Below are 23,769 nucleotides of genomic sequence, written 5' to 3'. Positions count from 1 at the left end.
CTGGGCCTTGTTCACTAGGGCTTTACATCTTCAAGCAGGGGAAAATTTAACTCAGGGTAAAATGCTATATATAAACACATCCACACTATCATAGAAGTTAAGAATTGAAAATTAAACAAGTAATAAAACAAGTCCATAAAATCTATCTGTTAATTCATTAAACTAAAACTTACATTCCCAAAAACAAGATCGGAACAGTGTGCCACACCCAACATGCAACTTAAGAAATGAGCAGCATCATTGGGACTAATATTATCACAAAAGAAACTGTGCTGCTCTCCTCCATGCAGGAAAATTTACACTTTTGACTGTTGCATTTTTAAAAACGAATGCAGGCACAGATCCTTACCAGAATGGGGAAGAACAAGCCAAAAACTCACCCCTTGGTCCCCTCTGGCCCCTTGGTCCGGTGCCCATGGGACATTCGCGGGCAAAGTGACCCACACGGTTACACTTGTAGCACTTGGACTGATTCATCTTCTCCTGCTACACTGCTAACACCACTCTCTCTCCTTCACCCTCTCCTCCTTCGTCAGACTTTTGTTGCTGCTGTTGTTGGCTGAAATAAAAAAAAATACAAATATGAACAAAACCTGAATTCTTAAACAGGTATATTGCAAGAAGAAATAATAATTGTGTGTTCATGTGGGGGGAGGCACAAGAAAAATACCATCAAGGGGGTAGAGGTGCCTATGACATGACACGAGAGGAAACCGGAATGCAAGATAAAGAGCAGAGAATACAAAGAGGTAATAGAAATTTAGCTTCAAGAGGAAAATGGACAACAAGACCCAGACACACCAAGAGCAAGGAAATGGCAAGTAATGAGCAGATTCATTGGTTGACAAGTATACATATACCAACAGCTTTTGCCCCTTAGAGGGGAGGTAGCCGAAGTCAAAAGCATATATCCACTCCCACCCATTTCATCCCTACATACCCCACTCCCTCACTCTTTTCTTGGCACCTCCTGGATGACGGGTCATCCCTGCATCTTGCCCACTGCCCTGACAATTAAAACACCAAGAAACTTAAATGAAGATTCCAGCTGTGATTAAGATCAAGAAGGACCAAAGCTATATTGAGAGGAAAGACAAGACTGCTAAAGTAGGGCAAGCTATAATTTGAGGGAAGGCTCATACAAACAAGGAATGAGAGGATCCATGATGCGAGAAGTAAAAGACCAACAAGTTATGCATGTGTACACATAAACTAGACAAATAAAACTCAGTTCCACATTAATCACACATGTAACAATTTACATGAAGATTAAGAGGCATAAGTCTATCACCCCTAGTTCTCTAACATACATACCATTCAAGTGGCACTTAACTGTAATTGCTGGATATCAAACCAAACGAGCATCAACACTGAACATGCTACATAGATACTTGCATTACTCACAAACATGTTTCAGGGATAACAGTTCACTATATTCACTAATCCATCTTTGCTCTTATCAATTCACTTTCATTTGCTTCCATCTATCTATAGACAATGGGGTCTTTCCCCCTTACAAGGGATCCAATTCAAAAGGTAAGTACCCACTCCCATTCCTCTCTCTCATTTTAGCTCCTCATGGATGACAGGTCATCCCTGTATCCCACTGCCCTGGGTCAGCTCACATTGACCAGGTTTAATTTCACCAATAAAAGTCAAATATTCATACCCACATCAGGTTGTCTTCTGCACAATGATATATGACAATATGCGCATTACAAAATATATGTTACTGCTGTTATAGTTGTTCTTTCACTCTGAATAAATAATGTCACAGAAAATGTGATCAAGCCTGTTTGCAGAATATGGGTGTCACTCAGCTACAACTACAAAATATAATCTGGAAGCCAATGCTGGCATCCTCATGTACCCAACTTTCGGCTCATGACGCAAACATAGGCATCACTGCACTCAAAAAGTTAAACTTGAACTCACTAGCCCTATCAAGATCAATTAAACAGGGAAACTGTATCACCTATTCCCATCAATCATACTCTTGTAAACCCAAGATATAATGGATCTCGACATATCAGATATAACGGACAAAAAAAAAAAAAAAAAAAATCTGACTGGACAAACCCTCGCTAAAACCGATCTTCAGATATAATGACAAACTAGTCCCCATATCGTCCATTATATTGAGGGTTTACTTAAATTTCTAATATGGTACAAACTTCCGGATAAAACTGATATGTCCGGTATTTCAATTGGATATAACGACAGACCCATCCCCATATGAGGGTTTACTGTATTCTAACTTCAGATAATTAAGTGTAATTTTGTGGCAGTTCAAAAGGGGTGACCTATACAAATATCTATTGCACAGATTGGAGTCTACTGCATCCTAAATAATGGGATTAATCAATCTATTAACATATTACCCCATCCTCTATTACAGGTAACCCAAAGGCAAAAGTTGTAGTTCGGATTTCCAGCTGCCTTGAGTGTGGTCATGGAAGATCATGTACTCAGCGTCTTGGTTACTGTCTTGAATATTCAATGTCCGTTACAAGGCCAATGATACTATTACAAAGGATTACAAAGGCGGAGCATGCCGACAGGAGACCTTTTGGTCTATATCTAGGTTGGATAGGAGAAAAATATATATATATATATATATATAATAAAATAAATAAAAACTATAATAATGTAAATAACAAATAAAATACATAAATGTATAGGCATAGTTAAATAAACAAACAGGTAAATAGTCAATAATAATAAATTGACATAACTAATAATAAATGAAAACCAGACAAATGATAACAAAACAAAAACAAATAATATAAAATAAATTATAATCATTACAGCACCTTGCTTAGGTGTTTATCTAAATGATTCTTAAAGCTTTGAACTGAACTACAATGCACTACCTGTGCAGGAAGTTTATTCCTTTCATTAACTACACGGTTGGCAAAGTTGTTTCTACCTACTTCCAAATTGAATCTATTTCCGGACAGTTTGAGACCATTGTTTCTTGACCGATTCTCATTCAATGTGAAAATTTTGCCATTCCAAATTGAATCTATTTCCGGACAGTTTGAGACCATTATTTCTTGGCCGATTCTCATTCAATGTGAAAATTTTGCCACTTTTGATGTTGTCAATTCCCTTTAAAATCTTAAATACCTGTATCAAGTCACCTCTGAGTAAGCTTTTTTAGGGAAAACAGATTCATATGTTTTAGTCGATTTTCGTATGATTTATTTTTGATATTTGGAATCAGTTTTGTGGCTCGCCGTTGTACTTTTTCCAGTCTATCAATGTCTTTAACCCTGGACAGGTAGCGTTGTGTCAGATCCGCACCAGGACGCTGCGCAAAACGCATTTTTTGGTTTCTGCGCATAGACGCCTGGCGTGATCTCGCTTGTATTTCAGGGACCGTTAGTCATTCACCGGCCTCAGTGAAAGCAGCATGTGTGTCACCTCTGGTCCGCCACCTGCACCCGCTATCGCCCTCCAAAGTTGTAAATGGTGCATATCTGACACCACGCTACCGTTACTCGGGTGAGTCACGCAATTGCAAAAGTTTTGCATTTTACATTACTGCATTATTACTTAGTGAAATAATTTTATTGTGTTTATCGGAAAATATTAGTGAATGGTGTAGCTACCCGTACCAATCGCCATATTGGATCGGAGGGCAGCGAAAATTTGATTTTGAGGCTAATTTCTAATTTTCAATTTTTTTCTATTATCAGATTTCAGCATGGCAAAGAGAAGCCTGATGGAGGAAGAGTATTTGTAGGCCCTTTTCATGAGTAGCGATGAAGGAGAGCCTTCTATAGTGACTTTTGAGGCATATGCCCTCTCTGCCCTTCCTCTTCTAATGCCAGGACCAAGCTTTTGTGTGGAAAGTGCCATAAACCTGCATGTCAACTACATCTGTGACCAGTGCCATTACGCGTGGTAAGTTTCACGAATGTTTTTTACCAGATTATACTTACTAAATATAATTTTTGATATTTTTTATCCTCATCTAGGGCCATTGTAAATTACTTTTGCAAAATTTCATGCATATCCATCAATTATTAGTACTCTAAATATGCCTTTCTTTTACGTAAATTGCGCACAGTAAGGGTTACATTGAAACAGCCTTTTTTTTTAGTTTATAGTCACTAAATATCATTTTCTAAGGTTTTGTCGTCATCTAGGATTATTGTAGATGACTTCTGGAAAATTTCATTCAGATCTAATAAGTATTACTGCTATAGATATAGCCTTCCTTTCACACTAAAATTTTTAGTGATTTTGTACATAAAAAATTAACCGCTTTTTCTTTTCTTTACAGATCTTGCTGTTTTGCTCCAATCAACTCAGGAACTCTTCTACTTTTAAGAAAACACTCGTTATTAGTGGAATTTGGTATTCTAAAGTGTACAGTGCCTGTTATTTGACCAAATGCCTATTTTTACAAATTTTTTCGAAATCATGTAAGTGAAGTGTTATTTTCATATTTAGCATTTTTTCTCCTTCACCAGTAGAAAGTAGAGTCTTTATATTATTAGAATATAATAAAATAAATAAAAAAGGGCATAATGGTAACTGGGTATAAGCGCCCAAAGTGAAAGTAACAGATATGACACCACGCTACCTGTAGCGGGAGAGTTTGTCCACGCTACCTGTCCAGGGTTAATGAGATTTGGTGACCATACAGAAACAGCATATTCCAAATGTGGACGAACTAACGGTTTATAGCTTGTTAATGAGTGATGGACTTTTGAAATCAAAAGATCGTGCAATCAGTCCTGGAATCTTATTTGCTTTCTCAGAGGCTGAAATTGCTTGGATGATTTGAGGTCGTTACTGATAATTACGCCGAGATCTTTTTCACTATCCACTTTTATTACGAATTTCCAAATAACTTGTAATCGTACTTACTGTTATTTTTACCTGTGCATTACCTTGCATTAACTTGTGTTAAATTTCATTAGCCACTTTTCAGACCATTGCTGTAATTTATCTAAATCTTCTCGAATATCTTATTGGTTTGAGTGATCATTTGCCACTCCGCACAGTTTTGTATCATCAGCAAATTTGGAAACGGTAGATTTTAGTCCATGGTCTATATCATTTATATATACTATGAATAGAAGTGGCCCAAGAACGGAACCCTGAGGAACTCCACTTGTAAAAACTTTCCATCTAGAAGTTTTTCCATTTAAAACAACTCTGTTTTCGGCCATTCAACCAATTACTAGTCCAACCTAATAGGCTACCACTTATTCCGTGTAAAGCTAATTTAGTAAGTAGTTTTTCGTGTGGGACGGTATCAAAAGCTTTTGCAAAGTCTAGATATATTAAATCTATATTGTTTCATGTTATAATTCGAGATAACTGTGTTGTAGAATTCGAGCAAGTTAGTCACGCAAGAACGTTTCTGTCTGAAACCATGCTGGCTATCATTTATCAAACGGTTACTTTCTAAATGATGTTCGATAGCATCTCTGATGATAGTTTCCATTATTTTTCCTACGATTGAAGTCAAACTTATAGGCCTATAGTTATTTGGTTTCTTTTTGTCACCTTTTTTGAATATGGGAGTAACGTTAGCTAGCTTCCATTCTCTTGGGACACCTCCGGATATGATGGATTTCTTGAAAATAATTTCTAATGGAACAACAATCTCATTTTTCATTTCCTTTAAGATTCTTGGATGCCAACCGTCAGGCTCTGGTGTTTTATTAACTTTGAGTTTATCTATACACCTTTTAATTTTTTCTTTTGTTATATTTACCATAGTAAACTTACCCTAGACTTTTCACAGGTTTCACACCTTTTATCCCATTTATGGGATGGCAAAGTCAGCAGACCTTCCCTATACACATCTAAACCCCAAGAATGCCCATCTCATCTTGGTAACTTGTGGACAAAGGGGGCACCTCTCACACTACAGCTTGGGTTGAGAACACAGCTTTCCCACAACAAGAACACACTCCCCACTGCTTTACTGTACAATGACCCCCTCCTCATCCACTCAAATAATTCATAAAGTATATGAAAACATCCCTTTGGGCCAATAGGAAGTTTCTGCGTCAGGTGTTGTGGCCCTAAATATTTTGGCCTCGGGAAATTGTTGTGCCCAGATGTTTCAGCCTCATTCATATATAGTTTATATGTTTATTCTAACTTGTCACATCTAAATTAGAATGCCTTCACTTGGTAAAATATACATATAAAATTATTTGTTTCATTGATTTAAGTTTTTTATATCTAATTGATAGCCTTGATTCAAAACGTATTATGGCTTCGTATGAGAATTTCAAAAGTACCTGCTAAAAACTATATTATTCTGAACATTATGTACAATCCTTATCAAAACAGAGGTATATCATTCCACAAGGGCTTCACTTAGTCATATACGAGTCAAATTCATTTATATTTTTTTCACTGCTCAATGACCTGATCAAACTTGGGAACTCCACAGGATTGCAATGAGATGTGATGAGAAAAATAACTATCACCCAGTAACTTTGGTATGTGTGAACAACCCTGGAGGACCAACAGTTTCTAGGTGTGATGGTCAAGAATAAAGGCGATACCAACAGCTTCATGAAATATATCATGTTGCATAGGTGTCCTAAAATGTGACAATTTAAAACGAGACTTAACGTGAAAGTGGTACATTTGAACGTGGCCAAAACATACATGCATGCTTTGGGTAACATCCTTTCACCAATTCAATCTTCACAACTCTTGTAGTAATGGTCATGTATCTTCACTATTACCTTGATCTTTTATGACCAACTCTCATGTCACTGAACATTCACATTTTAATACAAAATGTAAAAGAAGACTAATGGACCTTAAAGAATACACTTAACTTCTGCCGTTTTCTAACTGCAAAATCATTACTTGCTGAAGTATTACTTATAAATATAGACTTTGTTGGGGGGGAAAATTACCTGATCATAGAACAAATCAACCTTAACCTAGAAGTCTTTCAAACAATTAACCTGGCTGTTGTAAGAACCCTGGGACTATCTTTATGATGGTCTCCAGATTGAGTCTCATGACATCTGGGGGTAATTATTACCCTAACGTGCTACCTTGTCATTGCAAAAAATCTCGTCTTTAAACAGTAAAGAAAAGGCCTTTCAAATGATACATGCAACACATATGATGCCATATCTTAATGCTTAAGTTCATAATGCCACCCCGATTGAAAGAAGGCAGAAAACTGCCCACACCCAAGACAATCCTATTGTAATACAGTGAGTCCTCCTTATACAGTAATTCTTTATCCAGTAAACTCAGTTACGGTGTTTAGTAAGTACTACCCTCGATTCTACTTACAGTTAGAAAAATTCACATATACGGTATCTGCGTGTTTTAGAGGTAAAGAGGAAAGAGCAGGGAGAAGGTACGTTTCCCATAAGTTGAAACTTGGGTTTGGTATACAATAATTTCAATTAGCAGTAAGGTTTTCAGGAACGCATATGTACCGTATAACGATGACTCACTGTAGCATCTTATGGATGTGAGGATCTTAGTTTGGTCAATTTTCTTTTATTTATGGACCACAAATGTGGTCCTGAGATACAGACATCTGAAAGAACATTTCCCTGCTGTTCATCTTCAAAACCACTAAGCACCCAAACCTTCATCTAGATTCTTGAAGTATGACAAGTATTCTGGCCAGGCCCTAGATCTAACCAACTTCGGCTTTATTTCATCCTCCTTTTTACACAATGATGAGCATGTAGAGCGCTGAAACTATTGGTTGTTTTACGAAACTGTGACAGCATTATGAATGGTGATGACAGGTGATAACGGACGTAGAACTGCTAGTGTTGGCCATATGTTCAGTCAGCTACTCTGCTTCTTTAATCCTTAGTCTGATAGTAGTAGTAGTGGAAATAGGGGAGGGGGACTTTTTGCGTGCTCATTTTTATCCAAAAAGTTGGAAGAGAGAGAGCCAAAGTTGATATAATAAGACTATGTATGCCTTTAGTATCACACCTGATGAAGGTGAAGGGTGGTCAGTCTTTGAAAACTAATCTCCTTTACCCACATCACTAAACATGCTTATATGTCCAAAGAAGCTGCAGCAATGTTAAAGACCATAGGCTTCATCACTCGTAATCACTTTTTTTTTTTTTTTTACTACAATCTGCATTAAAATCTTTCTTTTACACTAGTTTCTCAGAAATCATTAAAAGCTAAAAAAAAATTAAGTTTTACCTTGCATATATACAACTGTCTTTTCCCCCTTACATGGGAGGTAGCCAAAATCATAGGCATAAATCCACTCCCACCCACTTCATCTCCACACACCCTACTCCCATTCACCGCCCTCCCTTCCTTTTTTCCTGGCTCTTACTGCATCTTGCCCACTGCCATGGGTCTGAAGCAACACGTAAGTCAACTTCATTTAATCACCCCCCCCACAATCTCCAACCCCTCATGCAAAGACAGGGAGAAACCCCTTTGGGCTGCATCACAACAACCTTACAAATAGAAATGATACAAAGCAAGGAAAACATTTTTAAGGGTTTCCAAAAAACCACATAGTGCCCTACCTACCTACGGCATCTTGGTCCTCAGCTGACTTTCACAATTTAAGGCACAGGCATGGGAGGGGCCGCATTGGATGGTGCTTGTGTTCAGTTTGGCAAGCCTGGACCTGCAGCAATCGCCATTGGCCATGGGGAGGCAAGCCAGGGTCCCAGAGTTCCCGAGGCAGGTACACTACCACATGCTCCAAAATACCCAAGAATAATACCAATCAAATGAATGTTGCATTATAGTACAACAAATCATGAAACTGAACAAGGCGTTTTTGTCATCTAAACTTTAGTCAAATTTAATTTGGCAATTTTAAAACAAATTAAAAAATATTCCCAACTTGCCCTTCAACTCCTTTGAAGTACCGATTTACAAACCCATTTGGCCACCTCTCCCATCAACTCCTACACCAAAACTACAGAACCCTTACACAACTATTGTTGATGCAACATCAGAATGCACAATTACATGGTATGCTGCTGCTAGCTCACAGATGGACTTAAATCGTAAGCCCTCACACTTTAAACCCTTCCATATAATGATGATGACATCATGGTCTTCATTATATTTTGTAACTGTAGCCGAGTAACTTCTGTATTCTGTGAATGGGATTGATTGTGTTTTCCGAGGTTACATTCAGGGTGAGAATAAGTAACAGCTGTAACTTTGTACCTTATAATGCAAATATTGTGATGCATCGTCAAACATCAGGCAGCCGATGCCGTGTGCAAGAATTACTTACATTGGAGGTTAATATTACTAACTTCACAAACTTTTGGTTTACCCTCTGTAACATTGCATACATCAGTATTTACAGCAACTACCATTGGACAACTTGTTATAAAATTTTAAGAACAAGTTAAAAATTCAACTGCAAAAGTAAATAAACTAGGCATCTTGTGCAGGCATTGAATATCATTGTTCATCACACTGGATTATAACAGAGCCATCTAGGCCAATCTTCAATTACACCATATAAGACTCTACTAAAGGTATAATAAGCTTATTCATTATAGTTACATTCACCATTCCAAAACTACCACCTACATACTTATACTGTTTGACTACATTTCACCAAGTGTCACATAAGTACTCCTGATGTCCATGTAGCATTAAAGATCCAAAAAGAAAAGGGGGTGGGGCAAAGAAAAATTAATTGAACACGTTACAAAAAACCTATACATGAAAGTGATGCACAAGTTTTGTCAAAGAAAATGTTATGTAGAGAAAAAAAATAAATAAAAAATGTATACAAGCCTGGAGACATGTGGTAGCAACTGGCACAAGTTGTGATATCCTCAGTTAATCAGTGACCAGATACACAAACTTCTTGACATTAGTTAACTAGGGGTCACATTAATACAACTTTTAAAGTCAAGCTGGTACACCACTTAACTTTTCACAAAGCTAAAATTGTGAACTTTCCATTTTTAGTTAATCAGGCATAGCTGCTTAGCTCCACGAACCTGTTAAAAATCAACCCAAAACTACTTCTCCATACCATGATCATCAGCCAGGACTGACCTTAATTTGAGGAATTATCTAAATAAAAATAAACTGAACTTTCTTCTAGAAAACCACTGTACTATTTATGTAGAATTTTACGGTAATTATCCACATTTGTATGCAATGTCAAATTACTGTAATCATGAAAATAAGATTTGTTCCATTCTGCCCATAAAGACCAGTCACTATGCCATCTTCATTACAAAATCTTGCAATTCTGCAACTATGGGTATGTTACACCATTGAGCCAACATGCACTGCTAGGCATACAAGCATGCCAAACAGTGTCATTTATCACTTTCTGTTAAGATACATAATGCCGCCAAATGCTCACTTCAATATGCTTTCCATATGGTAGAAACCTCTAGGGCTAAGCTTTTAGAAAATTCAAACCCTTCTTTACAAATACAAACATAATTACTACCTAACCTGTCTGTAACATGATTTCTTGTGAATTTCGAACTACTGCATTCTCTGTTTAGGGGAAAAGACAGCACAATAAAACCAACATCATTTCTACAACTGAACACGCGAGCACGACATTTTACAATTATACAGCAATGGTTTCTTACCAAGTTGAGCCCCATTAACCACTTCGGTACAATGACACCTACATAGGTGCCAGCATCGTCATCTTGATTACACACTTCCTATAGTTTTACAGTAGTTACCCACGGATTATGTGAACGGGTTTGATCGTGTTTTGGGTTTATTATTACTCTGTAGAAGAGAATGAGTAATACTGCAGCAACTATTTTATGTAAGTAGTGTGATGAATCGTACATATAGCAACCGATGCTGCGCGCGATAATTTGACACATACCAAAGTGGTTAATTTGATTCAACCTATGTCAACTGAATGCAAAGGGGGTATTGTCTAATGAAATCAAATCATACACAAGATAGCACATTTTCTAGAAAAATGGAATAGGAATGCTACATCAATGATAAACTATTCAATGCATTGCCTTTTCTCTCTTCCAGACCTGGCATAATTTCACTGAAAATTTTGACCCCCCCTCCCCCCAAACTTCCAGACCTATCCTCAGGAACTAACGGAACATATTCAAAGGCTTGATAAACGTAACCATACATGAAACTTCAGGTGAATTATGTTGTCGTCATTTCCTGGATGAAGAACCGAATTGATAAAATTTCTAAGATTGCAGACCAGTGTCTTTAAAGCTTTGAAACAATACAACCGTTTTCCAAAAAGCCATCAAAAGCCCCACTTTGAGAGAGAAAAATAACCATTTAAAAACTGAACAAATTCCATGGAACTAAAGTTCATAAAAATTACTATACATTTGGGAAAATCTTTGTAAGTACATGCAATTACAAGTCTTAAAAATATGCCCCTGGTGCTTGGCTTGGCATATTGGCACTACCCTTGATTTAGTCAACTAAGCAGAATCTGGACTTTTAAAAAACTGCGATGAGGCCTATTCTAAGTTTGGGTATGCATTTCTTAGTTTTATGTTCATTGGACAGCACCATATGTAGAAGGGAGGCAGACAGCAACTTGAACATGGCAATCTTATAGCAGAAGTGTCCAAAACACACTAAGCACAGCAGCTTTCGATGTCGTGTATCTATATGCCAAGGTCATCAAATCCAGGAAAAGTCACAAGTTCTACCATCCTGACATGTTCACCAAATGGTTTCAGCCATTATCCAGCAGGTTGTCGTTACCAACCCCAATAAAGAAGTTTGTCGATGCAAATTATGACTTACGCCAATTATTCAAGATTTAGATAAACTACAGAAATGGTCTGAGAAGTGGCTAATGAAATTTTACACAATTAAAGTAAGGTTATGAAAGTGGGTAAAAATAACGAGAAGTACGATTATGAGTTATATGGAAATTCATTTTAAGAGGTGAATAGGATCTTGGCGTAATTATCAGTGATGATCTCAATCTAAGAAGAGCATTTCCACCTTAGAAGGCAATTAAGTTTAAGCCCAATTTTGCAATCTTCAGTTGTATCAAGATATATAAATTGTTAGTTTGTCCACATTTGGAATATGCCATTTCCGTGGGATCACCCAATCTCACTTGACATTGACAGATGAGGCACACAACAAATTCTAAATACGTGAAAATTGACAAACACGAGGGGAGAAAAAAAAAAAAAAAAAAAAAAAAAAAAAAAAAAAAAAAAGTGGGGCGATTTGACACTGGTCAAAGACAATTAACATTAAGTGACGAAATTTTCACCCTGAATGCAAATCAAAGAAATAGTAGTCTCAAACCGGTAGTAGATTTAATTTGGAAGCGGACAGAAACAACTTTGCCAACCGTATAGTAAATGAATGAAACAGACTTCCTGCAGAGGCACCGTAATGTAGTACAGCTCAAAGTTTTAAGATACATTCAGATAAACACCTCATTTATCTACCCCCCCCCTAGTTATGAACCAAAAGGTTTCCTGTCAGCATGCTCTTCCTTAGTGACACTTTGGCAATTAGTGTGTTGCTTTATGGAAGGACCAGTCCGGCAGTTTGTTTGTGGAGTTGGTCGAAACATTTGTCTTAATCACCAGCATTAAAAACACTGAACATACATGTAATGCCACAATATTATGAAAGCTATTTTCAATGTGTCATGTACTTTCAGTGATTGACCAACACAAATAATTTGTTTGACTATCCTACTGTACTTGAATAAAACAAGATTTTTTACATGAATGTAACATCAGTGTTGTCAATATGTATAAGTTATGTATTCCTAGTTAATATGTTTTCCATTTTATTGCTTTAAACTGATTATGGAACTTAAAATTGATGGCCTTCCATAATTTTTTTTTTATTAAACTTTATTTCAATACAAAACCAAGTTTTTTTTCTTCAAGCGACTTTGAATGTGATCCTTCTCCTGCAACTTTTTTCCTAGCCAAAATTCTGTCTGCCACTTTATTACTGGCTACAAGAGCATCTTCCCCCTAATAATTCTAATACTATAATTTAAACAAACATGTTGACACTAGCTTGAGTTATATTTAACCTCATGAATACGATGATGCCTACTCAGGCATAATGAATTATAATTTAAAGTTCTACACAAGTTACCCTCAGATTCTGTGAACTGATCACACTTTGTGTTTATTACTTAGAGCAAAAGAGAATGAGTAATAAGGACTTCATATTTTATAAAGCGAGTTGTGTGATGAACCATACATGTGGCAGTCGATGCTGCGTGCGAGAATGCAACTAGCATTGAAGAAGTTAATCAAACTGTCACGAATACATATCCTACACCTATGTGCAACCACTTATTAGTACATCTCCAAAGGCCAAATGCAATATGGGGTCAACACCATTGGCTCTACATCCAAACTTTTTACTGCTCGGCACAATGAACAGTATCTAAAATATGAAGAAACTGAAATGTGCTATGAATTATCCACTTACTCCTGTATTTTACCATACTCAAGAACACCATACAAGGAGAGAGGCAAAACGCAAAGTATATCCAATATATTTTACGTTTCGCCCAGCAGGGCTTCTTCAGGCAAAACATAAAATATATTGGCCTCTCTCCTATAGTGCTGTTGCAGTCGTTGCTGCTTTTACTCAACACCATAAGTTACATAGCTTTCCAACTTTAAAAAAAATTTCTTCTTCTTTCAAGTATGGGCTTTAAAAGTTAACCAATCTTCCTCCAAGAAGCCGAGTCTTCATTTCACTTGTCAATCATTCTTTGGCTAAAAAATTTCAATGACATGTGGGGCGTGAAAAACTTTTTTTCTATTTATTCCTGCTAAATTCTTTACTTTTCAATGAGGCTCCCTCTTCATATTTCCTTTTTTCAAATTCGGAAAACTTATGTGAAGTTTCATTTCACCCACCTGTTTTTCTCCCTATTCTTAATGTGATACAACCAACCTCACTTAACCAATGTCTGTCCCTCCTAACTGCTGTGCATGCAGGCGAGACAAAAACGTACCAATTCCAGTGTCTTCTGTGATAGTTGTGGGCAATTTAAATGAGAAATAAGGATGAGTGAGTTCAATGAACACCAGTGTATATCGGAATCTATAACATTAAAAAATAGGTAAAATAGGTCTTCAATGTTTGAGAAGTTAAATACAGCAAAAATTGATATTTTCATGGACAGAAAAAAGTTACACAGTGGAAAAGCATAGTTAAAGCATTACAAATTAACGAGAGTACGATGAAATTAAAATAACGTATAGCATGCTGATGGATGAGGTCTACCACAGCAATTGTATACTTGTTTTTCCCTCATGCAAGTTTATTTTTCTGCTTCTAAAGTCAGTCTTTCAATATGAAAGCATCATAGCAAGACATTAACAATAGACCCAATATCTGGGGCTAAACAGAAGCCCCTACAACACAAAGGTTATGGATGTAAACACCAAGCCTTAGCATATAATTCATGATATTGCGGTACCCTAGTTGCTAAATACCTTGTGCTTGGAAAGTTTGAATTTGTTTCAAGTGAACATGGTATCTTCCATGTGCTCTTCCCAAACTGCTTTGACCTAATGGAGTAGCCTCACTCATTCACTGGCCTAAATTTCTCTCCAATAATCAGATTGGCTGAGTCAACCAACAGAGATAAAGGCTTCTAATTTTTAGAATGAAGAAGATTAATTTCAGAGTACATTGAAACCTGATTGTGCCGCATTAAATATGGGAGGGATGGGACAGTTAAACCCCAGGATTCATATGCCATCCATTATTAAATATTTAGAATGCAAATCTTAACTCGACATTTGATTTTATACTTGTTCTCCAAATGAAACCTTCATAAAACTGAATTGCCACCAATAATCCCACGAGCAATCAAGAAATTAAAGCTTGTAACAACGAAGTGGTGCCAGAGTGGTTAAAACAATGGGCAAGTTGTGCTTATCAAACTTTACAAAAGCTGCGAGTGTATACCAGCAGTCTCTTGGTTATTAAATCAAGAAAATGTTGCCGTATGCCATCACTCAAAAGCCATTTGGATTATGCCTGTAGCCCATGGTACAATAGGCCATCCAAAAGTTATATGTCTAGATTGCTGGTGGCTCAAAAACCATTAGATTTGTATTAGACTTTTCTTGCTAGGAATATAAGAGCGGATGAATTTGTAAAAGTGGGAATCCGCCTGTTGATTGTCGCATTAAATAATGTACACATCTACAACAATACCGCTCAAAAATACCCCAGACACAATTTCCAGTCAATAGTACATAACTGAACTAGAAACCGACCATGCTGTTCCCAAGTCACACACTGGATCCGGTACTATTTACCATTTGATTTATATCATGATGCTACCTCCAATGATTTCCTCCCTATTCTTCATGCAATTCAAGCAACTAAATTAACCCAACCTCTGTCCTTGCAAATTGCTGTGCGAGCAGGCGAGATGAAAATACGCAAATAATTAAATATTTCTCATGGTGCTACCGCTGAACGGTTAATTGGGGGAATTTTCCATGGACTTGTTGTCTATTACTTGTTCATCAGTTTTATTGTGCGTTATCTTTATTTTTAATATATCTATCCCATGTACCATTATAATTTTTATCTTTATATAACAAGTTGTCAAAATATTTGAAAACTAATTAGAACACATTCCAGTTTTAGCTACATGCCATGATTTCTGTATAACTCAGGACAATCTTTAAGTTAAAGTACTTGTGACTTAAAATGTTCTGTTCTTGTACTACTTGTTTAAGTGTACCTGGTTTCATTGTATTTACCAGCGAAAATAAAATTAAAGTGCTTTTTGTGCTGAACTTTGATGTGTATCTTATTGCAACATAAGAACCAAACTAGCATGCAAAAAAGAAAAATGTGGTTGGAATAATATTCATCATCAAACTCCTTAGGCCTAACAGTGTACATATTCAGTCAATATGAGCACAAGTGTAAATCCCAACACATGTAACCCCATTCATTACAAACAACACAATAAACATGACCATGCTTTCCACAACCACTGGAAGTGAAGAATACGAAGTCATTAACCAAACCTGCACTAATACAATAGGCTTTAAGAAGTAGCTATGAAAAAGGTCATAACATACTAAGTCCGACGTGAACTCCAGCACCTGTCATAAACCTAATTACGTCAATTAGAAAAGTTTCTTCTTAAAGTTATTATTTTTCGCAGGGACGTAGACTGACCTTTAGAAAGTGTGTATTCGCAGAATAGATACAAATAACCTGGTTCCTGACGCATCTATGCTTGATTTGGCTTCAGTTGCCGCCCGCTGCCCCCCGCCAAGCTAAGACAAGCCGTAATCCCGCCAGAACCACGGCTAGCTACGCAATGGCCGATCCATCCCAGAAGAGCATTAGAGCATTATCCTACGTCGAATCCAAACAATACCAAACAAAATCAACCTAACACATCCACAACGCAGTACGCTTTAAAATATCTAATAATTACGCTTTCAATCGTAGATTTTGCTTTTAAAAAAAAAAAAAAAAATGTAATACATATATTAACATTCATACGGAGTTACTATCAATCTGATCCAAATTTTTCATGCATTGACCCTACAACAATATCGATTGTTTAACATGCGGTGAAGTTCATGAAAGTTATATACGAGAAGCCGGTATGTGATATTTACTTCCGTATGGCTTCCCTTACCGCGTCCAAAGCACCTCCTTTACCGCCACCTTGCGTACAAACACTCAACCTTCTTCAAGAAAAAAGTGGAAGATGACCGTATGTTATCTACACACCTCCCTCGATTACCACCCCATTTTCAATGCAGTGCAATTCTAATAGTATCAATCAATTCAATGATGTGATTAAAATAGTACCAGGGTTCACATGGCAATCATTCCAACACGCTTCGCCCCGTCTGCGCACCTCCCACAGCCTCCAACCCCACGTTCACCGCATTACCACGCACTGAGCCATATATTGACTTCTACACATATTTGAACTCCGAATTATACATTTTCCACTCGGTATATCTTTTAACTATAAATTACATCATTTGCCATGCCATACAATTTTCATGTCTCTAAAAATTGTGGATAAAAACATTGAACGGCACTCACCTCGTAATCTGCGTCTCGGCTACAACCCGGTGTGAGAAAGGCGCGCGCTGATTGGCAAGCAGCAGCTTTGCACACGACACAACACCAACACGCTACTACTGCACACGACACCAATGCATTGCTTTCCTCTCTGGGCTGCCTAATTCTCGCGTCATAGACAGTACGAACCTATAAATCTGTTGTTTTTTTATATGTCAACTTACATTTACTGATTTAATGTACATGTTCATATCTGCCACTTTTATAAATTATGTAAATAAGTGAATATACCCATTCGATACCTACGTCACCTTATCAGTTCTATGTATTTTCCACATGTGCTATACCCTAAAGGATGGGTGTTTGCTTGATGACACCCAAATGTATATACCTTTCGGAAGTTTATATATCAACAAATTATTCAGTTACAATGTTTTTTTTGTATTAAAACTTACATTTGCAATTCACGACATAAGGTTTCAAAAAGACCGCGCAGAACGACGAGGGCTCCAGTAGACGAATCAAATGTGGGTAAATTTCACTTCTAGTCGCCTCCTATCACCACATGACCTATCAAGTTAAATATAGGAAAGCTCGGTTACATTTCCTGGTTAAATTATAATTATGCTATTATTCGATATAGCCAGACTGCGTAAATTGTTTGTTATAGATAACATTGATTCAGATATGTTTTGCAAGTTTTGTTGTAGATTGGCCACGCATATGTATACAACCTCATTTATTTACTTTCAGGTATATTAATATAACTTGAAACCATAAGGTAATTTTCAATAAATGTTGAATGTAGAGCAATATGCATAAAACTACAGAAGCATTCTAATAGCAAGGATGTAATATTGCATCGTCTCACCACAACGAATGATCGCCTGACTTTATTATGATCAGCTATCCTAACAATACAAGTTAATATAATAGAAATAAATAATATGATAGATATTATAGAATTCGCATGCAAAGATATGATAATGAAATTTCGGAGCATTTTCCTTGTACACATGAGGCCGGTTGTGTGTGAAGACTGAAATGAACAGAGTAGTCCAATACAGAGGCAAGAGGAGCGTAGGTCACGTAGCGTTAGTCGAGTATGCAACGGTAGACAGGGACCGAGGTGGGAGAAAGGGATTTGTACCAGTAATCTATCATGAATGAATAAGAGTGAAAGTTAACTTGAATGTATCTGATACCAGATAAAATGCATACACAGATGTATCTATCTATATATTATTATATACATATACATGTGTTTATACCCACAATGAGGACAGTAAAAAAAAAGGAGGGGATGGGGATTGAAGAGAGCTGAAGTTCTCAAGTCAATTCTGTTAGACGTGCAAGTACAATTATGTACGCTCGTAATCATGTGCATGCAAAATACGTCTGCATGGATATATATATATATATATATATATATATATTATATATATATATATATTCCATGCATAGTATATGTAGATTTTCAGCATCCTACCGATAATTTTCAAAAGTATACCAAGAGAAATTATTGCATTTTAATTTCTAATGGTATAAAGCGTTGTCAGATACATATACTGTACATACATACATACATACATACATACATACATACATATGAACATACCTATATACATACATACATACATACATGCATGTATACATATACAGTATATATATATATATATATACATATATATATATATATATATATATATATATTTATGTATACATGTATACATATTTACGTACATATCAACGAAAGTCGTGCCCATCGGGGCGCAGAAGGCTGACCGCTACAAAAGACGCGTCATTCCTTCCAGTCCATATCATTAATTCAATTTAATCTCGTCCTACATTTAGCTAAACTTATACATTATCAGTGTATCACTGTATCATTGTTAAACTAATAAACATATTAGTATGACTATCATCATTACTATTGTTATAACTATCATTACTATTATTGTTATCATCATTATTGTTATTAATATTATCATTATTATTATCATCATCATCATCATCATCATCATCATCATCATCATCATCATCATCATCATTATTATCATTATTATTATTATTATTATCATCATCATCATTATTATTATTATTATTATTATTATTATTATTATTATTATCATTACTATTATTATTATTATTATTATTATTATTATTATTATTATTACTATTATTATTACTATTATTATTGTTGTTATAATTAGTTATTAGTTATCATTATTGCTATTATTAGTATGTTATTATTAGTATGTGTGAGCAAATTTTGACGCAGCCCGAAGGGATTTCTCCCCGTCTTCTCCTTTATGCATGGGGGGACGGAGAAGGGGGGGGTCGCCGATTTAATGAAGCGGCCTTGCTGTGGATGTGCTGTGTCTTGCGACACTGCTTCTGACCCAGGGCAGTGGACAAGGTGCAGGGATGACCCGTGATCCAGGAGGTGCTAAGATGAGAGGGAGGGTGGAGGGTTGTGGAGTGTATTCAGGGATGGAATGGGTGGGAATGATTTTATGCCTTTTCCTTTTTGGCTACCTCCCTTGTAAGGGGGAAAAAAGCCTTGGTATATGTATGTATGTATGTATCATTATCATTGTGGTTGTTATTATTATTATTATTATCATTATTATTATTATTATTATTATTATTATTATCGTTGTTGTTATCATTATTATTACTATTATTATTATTGTTATTATTATACTTATTATTATTATTATTATTATTATTATTATTATTATTATTATTATTATTATTATTATTATTATTATTATTATTATTATTATTATTATTATTATTATTATTTTCATTATTATTATTATTATTGTTATTATTGTCATTATTATTATTATTATTGTTATTATTATTATTATTATTATTACTATTATCATTATAATTACTATTATTACTATTGATTGATTTCTCCCCGTCTTCTCCATTTCTGCATGAGGGGACGGAGAGGGGGTTGGTCGCCGATTTAATGAAGCGGCCTTGCTGTGGATGTGTTGTGTCTTGACACTGCTTCTGACCCGGGGCAGTGGGCGAGATGCAGGGATGACCCGTCATCCAGGAGGAGCCAAGAAATGAGGGAGGGAGGGGGTGGATGGAGGTGGAGTGTGTGAGGATGGAATGGGTGGGAGTGATTTTTATGCCTTTATTTTTTGGGTACCTCTCTTGTAAGGGGTAAAAGCCTTTGGTATATGTATGTATTATTATCATTATTGATATTATTATTACAACTATTAATTATCAGTATTACATACATGCCAAAATACACACACACACACACACACACACACACACACACACACACACACACACACACACACACACACACACACACACACACACACACACATACACACACACACACACACACACACACAACACATAAATACATACATACATAAATACATACATACATACATACATACATACATACATACATACATACATACATACATACATAAACACACACTGGTAATATATGAGATTTGAGCTCTCGTCTGGGAGGGCAATAACTGTCGATCACAAGATGAACACGTGATCCAAGGACATGATAAATCCCACTGCACATTTTCATACATTCTTATCATAAGTTATGCTTAATTTTTTTTTCAGTTTTTCGCTATATCACTTGTGTTCTTCCGAAATAGATCTATATCGTCTCCGTGCCCTATCATAAGCTTTTTCTACATCTATGAATCTCGAATCTTCACACAGTAACTTTGCACTTATCTCGCGTGGAAATGTTTGTCTGTTCATTTATATATCTATATATTTACTTGTTGAATTATTTATTTGATCTATCCATTTATTCATCTATTTTTTTTTTTTTTTTTTTTTTTTTTTTTTTTTGTCGTTTGGACTTTTTCCCAGTTCGTAATTCTTTCCGAAATTCTTGTCCTCCCCGTTCAACGCTCTCCCCCCCCCACATTCCAAATTTTCTGTCGTTTCTTAACTTCCCTCATGCAGAGATCCTCCATTTGACTGTCTCCCCCACCTCTCCCCCCCTTTCTCCTCCTTTCCCCTCCAACCAGTTTGTCTAATTCCTCCACTTCTTTGCCGGACAGGTTTCTGAAGTGATCTTTCTTCTTGCCCTCACCTCCCCTTGCACTTTAACTTTACCTTTCTTAATAATCACTACCGTTTCCTTCCTTTGCAGAAGGAAAGAAGCGCTGGTGAAGTGCAAGCCATAACAGCCTATTTCCAAAAAATTAACTAGATTTTCTTTATAGTTTCTTTGTCACTACGACACCCAACCATCCTATTTCAGCACAGTCCTTTCCGTTGAACCCTTGATCACCACCATATAACCCAGCAGTGTTCCTACAATGGCAAATGAAGAAAAAAAGAGAAAGAATTGTTAAAGCATGTCGGTAGGTGACCTTTCGGAGATCGGAGTTTGTGGTCCAAAAACGAGGTTAGAATTTTGGTCCATAACGAAGTCGGAATGTCGGCCTATAAAGAAGTCTTTGGTTTCAATACCTTTCTCTGACCTCGTTTGTAAATAAACATTTATTTCGAAGATCGTTTTTTTTTTCTTCTTCTTTTTTCTTCTTCTTCTTCTTCTTCTTCTTCTTCTTCTTCTTCTTCTTCTTCTTCTTCTTCTTCTTCTTCTTCTTCTTCTTCTTCTTCTTCTTCCTTCTTCTTCTTCTTCTTCTTCTTCTTCTTCTTCTTCTTCTTCTTCTTCTTCTTCTTCTTCTTCTTCTTCTTCTTCTTCTTCTTCTTCTTCTTCCTCTTCTTCTTCTTCTTCTTCTTCTTCTTCTTCTTCTTCTTCTTCTTCTTCTTCTTCTTCTTCTTCTTCTTCTTCTTCTTCTTCTTCTTCTTCTTCTTCTTCTTCTTCTTTTTTGGCAGATGTTTCTCTTGTTCCTTATGCGACCCAACCATAATTTGCTTGTGGATATTTTAACACATGTTGGGTTATTTTCGTATTGATGCCTCCCAACATCTTTATTATTTTCCTTTAGTTTGGGTCAGAACTTGCCTCCTCTTCCTCCGCCTCCTCTTCCTCCTCCTCCTCCTCATCCTCTTCCTACCCTTCCTCCTCCTCGCAGTCCTATCCTTGTGGACCTATCAATATTTCTGAGCGGGTTAAGGCGTCGTTACTTGCGGCAAAGGTCGAGGGGATGGCGGTTCGAACCCTACCACCGGCGAAGTTGAACCAAGGGTATGGTTCATTAAACTCCACGTTACAAAGTCCTCTGTGAGGGGCATCGTCCTAGTTGTCTGATAGGGGGAAGTTTGTGACGTTAAACCATATCATCATCATCATCATCATCATCATCATCATCATCATCACTCATCATCATCATCTAATCATCATCATCTAATCATCATCATCATCATCATCATCATCTAATCATCATCATCATCATCATCATCATCATCATCATCATCATCATCATCATCATCATCATCATCATCATCATCATCATCATCATCATCCGTGTTTAAGATTGTGTTCCCTCTCTCCCTTCTTACTTGTTGCTCTTTCTGCTTCCATTCTCTCTGCACTGATGGCCTAATCGCAATCGTGCTGGTCTCACATTCGCTTCGTTGTGGGTTCGAATCCCACACTCCTCTCCGATTCCTAGCAATGAATGTTCCTTGCCTCAAGAGTCTAAGCACAAAGCCCAAAGATGACGTCTTCGGCCGCAGGTAATCAGTGCCTCCTGGCGTAGGCTCCTCGTCCATTTCCTACCAGCCTTAATTCATGTCTTCTTTTGACATCCATGTTTGTCTATTCTGTAGTTGAATTTCAAGTCCTTCGTTATATTTTCCTTCACGTTCACCCTCTTCTACTTATCTTTTATATCTACATGTGCATCTTATCCATCCTCTTATCACTACGTACTCCCCAGAGTTCGTTTTGGTCATTTGGCTTCGTTTCGATGAGCAAAATTTTTGTTCTCCACATTTCACAACCGTACTGCGTCATGGTTTCCCCTACACTCGATCCCAATATGATGTACTGACGACATGACGTCACGTCGCTGAAGATCGGCGTCTCGCAACATTCTTTTCTGATTGAAGACCATCTTCCACTCAAAAGAAGAAGGCTGGATACTCTTGTCCTTCAGTCTCTCCTTTACCCCCTCCCTGACTCCACCTGCTGGACCTAAAACTAGTAACTGCTGCCGAGGGTCCTCGTAGTAATTTTGCCTAAAGTGCTCAGTCTGTTTAGTGCCTTGCACTATTTTCAACGCATGTCAGAATGCTATCTCCTCCTCACCATTTAGATAAATAAGTAAATAAATACGTAAATAGATAAATGAATAGGTAAATAGAGAAGTAAGTAAATGAATAAGTAAATAAATGAATAAACAGATAGATTTAAGATAAATGAATAGATGAATAGACAAACAATTGAGTAAATAAATAGATATAAAAATAGATAAATAAACTAACAAATAAGTAAGTATATTAGTAAATAAATAAATTGATAAATAAATAGATTGATAAACAAATAGATAGATAAATAAGTAAATAAAAAATAATTGTATAAACAAATATATGAATAAACAAGCAAATGAATAAATACATACACAAATAAATAAATAAATAGATATATTAATGAATAAATAAATAAATAAATAAATAAATAAATAAATAAATAAATAAATAAATAAATGAATAAATAAATAGATTAATAAATAAATAAAATACATTTTAACTATAATCTTTAACGTGACGCTTTGCGTCGTCCTGAAGAATATGCAGGTTGTAGAATATGTC

General features: G+C 36.3%; 1 protein-coding gene across 11 annotated transcripts in view; it reads right to left on the bottom strand.

Annotated features, from left to right (window-relative positions):
- The window catches only part of LOC143018873 (uncharacterized), a 39,116-nt gene that overhangs the window by 4,959 nt on the left and 10,388 nt on the right, over positions 1-23,769 (bottom strand). For 3 of the 11 annotated variants that reach the window (XM_076174416.1, XM_076174417.1, XM_076174420.1), the window contains exons 1-2: positions 17,050-17,216; positions 381-559 (exon numbers count right to left, since the gene is read on the bottom strand). In XM_076174416.1, the coding sequence (XP_076030531.1) occupies positions 381-477 (97 nt within the window). In that variant the 5' untranslated portion in view covers positions 478-559; positions 17,050-17,216. Of the gene's footprint in view, positions 1-380; positions 560-8,526; positions 8,699-16,158; positions 16,313-17,049; positions 17,217-23,769 lie in introns of those variants that run through there. The other 8 variants (XM_076174412.1, XM_076174421.1, XM_076174422.1 and 5 more) reach the window with 5 other exon arrangements.

Source organism: Oratosquilla oratoria, chromosome 36 (assembly GCF_046742065.1).
Source record: "Oratosquilla oratoria isolate Oo_2021 chromosome 36, ASM4674206v1, whole genome shotgun sequence".
Lineage (NCBI taxonomy): Eukaryota > Metazoa > Arthropoda > Malacostraca > Stomatopoda > Squillidae > Oratosquilla > Oratosquilla oratoria.
Note: the sequence above shows the minus strand (reverse complement) of the source record. Positions and strands in the feature narration are given on the sequence as shown.